The sequence below is a fragment of the Cynoglossus semilaevis genome, chromosome 7 (assembly GCF_000523025.1).
Source record: "Cynoglossus semilaevis isolate Cse_v1.0 chromosome 7, Cse_v1.0, whole genome shotgun sequence".
NCBI classification, from domain to species: Eukaryota; Metazoa; Chordata; class Actinopteri; order Pleuronectiformes; family Cynoglossidae; genus Cynoglossus; species Cynoglossus semilaevis.
The window spans coordinates 12,714,226-12,717,730 of record NC_024313.1 but is presented as its reverse complement, the minus strand read 5'-3'; the positions used below and the strand labels follow the sequence as shown (position 1 = coordinate 12,717,730).

The 3,505-nt window shown below is 45.2% G+C and overlaps 2 protein-coding genes across 4 annotated transcripts in view; both read right to left on the bottom strand.

The window, feature by feature from the left end:
• Window positions 1–284, bottom strand: part of mpv17 (mitochondrial inner membrane protein MPV17) — a 4,778-nt gene extending 4,494 nt beyond the window's left edge. Inside the window, exons 1-2 of one of the 3 annotated variants that reach the window (XM_017033562.2) lie at window positions 254–284; window positions 64–152 (exon numbers count right to left, since the gene is read on the bottom strand). The gene's annotated coding sequence lies outside the window, so the exon portion shown is untranslated. Of the gene's footprint in view, window positions 1–63; window positions 153–253 lie in introns of those variants that run through there. The other 2 variants (XM_025056797.1, XM_025056798.1) reach the window with 2 other exon arrangements.
• Window positions 285–668: 384 nt separating this feature from the next.
• Window positions 669–3,505, bottom strand: part of LOC103381271 (uridine-cytidine kinase-like 1) — a 10,509-nt gene continuing 7,672 nt past the window's right edge. The window contains exons 11-15 of the mRNA XM_008313544.3: window positions 3,282–3,344; window positions 3,068–3,190; window positions 2,872–2,979; window positions 2,344–2,500; window positions 669–2,104 (exon numbers count right to left, since the gene is read on the bottom strand). Of these exons, the coding sequence (XP_008311766.1) occupies window positions 2,028–2,104; window positions 2,344–2,500; window positions 2,872–2,979; window positions 3,068–3,190; window positions 3,282–3,344 (528 nt within the window). The 3' untranslated portion in view covers window positions 669–2,027. The remainder of the gene's footprint in view (window positions 2,105–2,343; window positions 2,501–2,871; window positions 2,980–3,067; window positions 3,191–3,281; window positions 3,345–3,505) is intronic.

Genomic DNA, 3,505 nt, shown 5'->3' with positions numbered 1-3,505 from the left:
GTGGTTTGTACGTCACTTTCCAATGTAAATGAAGACTAATCAAAATGGAGATTCTAACTTTACCTGTGTACGAACCTGATGCCACTCACTGCTGTAGCCGCTAGTGTTGCGTTCACGTCCGCCCTTTAGTTTGGACTTTGGATATTTCCCTTCTGAAACAAACACTTCGCATATAAAAACTACTTCAAAGAATATATAAACATTAAACTATCATGGCAGTAAATGTGGACATAATATACGTTACGTTGTTTACATTTTCCGCTTCTTTGTAACGTGCAATTCTACGAGTTTTATCTAAAAATAATTGGAGTGAGTTATAGTTTTGCTTTTTACCATGATACGAAAATGCAGCAAGATGCCGGTACTTTTCGTCATATCCGCTGTAAACAGAAAATTATGCACTTGCCTGCCGTGCTGTGGACAAACTACGACATTACCGTAGATTGCAGCCAAAGGTTGCTGCGGTTTCAATTTAAAGAATATGATCCAAATTTTAAATCTTTTCACGGTTCTATTTTAAAATATTTTGTTATTTAGATATTTTGAAATAAATATCTGAAAAATATTTAAATAAAAAAAGATAACATATAAATACTTTAATATGAACTGCACTCTCTTCATCAGCCGCCACTATTTCTGAACATCTAAAGCAGACAGACTAAAAGTGGTAAAAGTGAACAGATTTTTATTGTCAGTCATACTGAGGTGGAGGAGGTGCTAACTGCTAACAGAGTGACACACAGTACAGATAACAGAAACAGTTAGAGTTCAAGTTATTTCAATAGTTTTAACAACATTTGCCTTCAGTCCACGTTTGCATCTCTTTCAGTAATGACAGTAAAAAGTTCTGGAGAACCTGAAGGTGACACAGCCTTCACTGCTGATTCTTAACGGTTCCACATGTAACAAGTAACACTCGCATGGTATTAAATACTGTATTGTAGCAGCAAAAATACAATTAAGACTTAGTCTCGTCAGTAGGTGTCACTGTTTCTGACACAATGGACCTCAATGTGTAACTAAATATGCAGTGTAAATAAACCCGGTTTGAGGTAGACATCTTTGTGCTACTGAAAATAAGAAACAGTTGTATAATTGATTACCGTAACCACCAGGGGCGCTATTGCTTATTGTGAAGAGAAATTAGTAAAAATCTAGTCAATGTCACAGATAAATTTTTGCAAAGTACTTTTTTGTTGACATAAAATATTGTCATATTTAGTTTGAGGTGAAACTGAATCGGTGTCAAACACACAACTGTGACTGAAACTACAGACGGTAACGTTCCACTTCTCAGTTAACAAAATGATGGAGACACTAAGACAACAAGAATAAATAATTAAAAACATTATCATAAAAATATAGAACATCAGCAGAACCAGCTTTCCTCCACGGAGCGGATCAGTCTCTTCTGCTAATGAAAGAATCAAGACCTTCTGTTAGAAGACAGTTAGAACGGGACTAAGTGCTGAGACGGAACGTCCGTGGTGTTAAATCTCGGACAGGAAACGGAACACACAGCCTCTGTTACTATGGAAACGCAAAGGTTAGCAGCAGAGGTTTTTCAAGTTAAATGTTCGGTGAAGCCGATCAACAAACGTGAACAGCTTCACAGAGTGACCTGAGAACGACCTGGAGCAGAACACTGATCCTCAAGGTTCTCCTGCTGGTTCTATTAAAATGTGTTCATGTTCAAGAGGAGGAGGCTCCTGCTCCTCCTGCTCCTGCTGCTCCTCCTGCTCCTGCTGCTCCTCCTGCTCCTGCTCCTCCTGCTCCTCCTGCTGCTCCTGCTGCTCCTGCTCCACTGTCCATTTGAACGACAGAGAGAAACTTCCAGAGTTTCCAACGTCACTGTTGATCTAAAACTGATCTCAGTTCAGAGTTTGTGCATCGTCACGTCACTAACAGGAGGAGAGCCGACCAGCACAGACCTCAGATCAGAATAAAAAATAATAATTTTAAAGGAGCAGGTCCATTTGTTTTCTGTGTCTGTGACCAAACATCCTGGTCCCTGATTGGTCCTGACTTCAGATGTCCATCCCCTCGTCACTCTCACACCAGTCTGAGGGGGCGTCGGTGCCGAAGTAACGGTCCCCAAAATTACCTGTGGAGAAGAACACGAGGAGTTCATACCGTCTAAAACTGTGGTTCTCAACCCGTCTACCTTCAGGACCCGCCCTGTAATGATGAGCCACTCAGGTGTAAATTCACATCACAGGGGTATTATCGCCACCTACTGTTAAAGAGTGTGAACAGGAGACCCACTGAAAACAACAAAAAACCAACTAAACTCTCAGTCTCTTGCTCTTTGGTGACCCCTTGTGTCAGCAGTGTGAACCTCACCGATGCCTGGAATGATGTGGAACTGGTCGTTGACCTCCTTGTCCACCGCTGTGGTGATGATGCGGACTTTAGGGAAGGCGTAGGCCACGGAGTGGACGCCCATCTCTGCCATCAGCAGCGACAGCAGGAAGATCTTGTCCTCGGGTACGTCGTGGTCCTGGGGGGGAGACGGGGGAGGGCTCCAGTTAGTCAGAACTGCAGCTGGAAACTCACATGCATTAGTGCAGGACTTCTCAAATAGTGGGGCGGGGCCCCCGGGGGGAGCGTGAGGGTCTTCCTGTACAACAGCTGGACATCAGTGTACCACCGCTGTAACGCTTGAATGATAACAAGCCTGCAGCCACTAGGTGGCAGCAACTCATACAGTGGTTAGTACAGATAAAAATGTACATGTTACCAGGTTCTCAACAGTATTTCAACCTGCGGGGGTGTGGGTTTGACTTTCATTACCTGGTTACAGTTAAAAACAATGTTGGCTGATGTGTGTGTGTGTGTGTGTGTGTGTGTGTGTGTGTGTGTGTGACCCACCAGCAGCACTCTGACGGCCATGAGAGCAGCTGCTCCTGTGGACACGGTGCTGTCCATCAGGATGACGTAGTCCTCGCTGATGTCTCTGGGCAGACGGAGGTAGTGGAGCTGCAGGACAGACGGAGGAGAGGCCACCTGCTGGTTAGTAACCTGTACTGACTCTGTGAGGAGCAGAGTGAGGAGAACCGGCCGTCACCTCTGGATCTCCAGTGTCGTGGTTGGTCTGGATGAGGATCTTCCCCAGGCGGATGTCCTTACACACAGCTCTCAGAGCCTGCTCCATGGTCTCTCCTGCCCTGAGGATGGACACGCCGGTGATCTGCTCAGGGACAGGACAGGACAGGACAGAGGCTGAGTCACAGCAGCACCAGGTCAGCGTCTCCAGACTCTTTCACTAAACTGACACTCACTCGTTTCCCACTCAGCCCTCTGCCGTGGTAGACCCCGCCCTGAGGGGTTTCCACACTCAGCGGCTGTAAAGACACAGAGCAGAGATGAAACCCAGCGACGATTCCCAGTCCAATATTCCTGGTCTTGGTTCATGTTCTTGTTCTTTTCTTTCTTCTCTAGTGATTCCAAATGTAGATCCCTCTGTTCCAGAGTTAGGAACTGATGTTCAGATGGAACAGAGTCT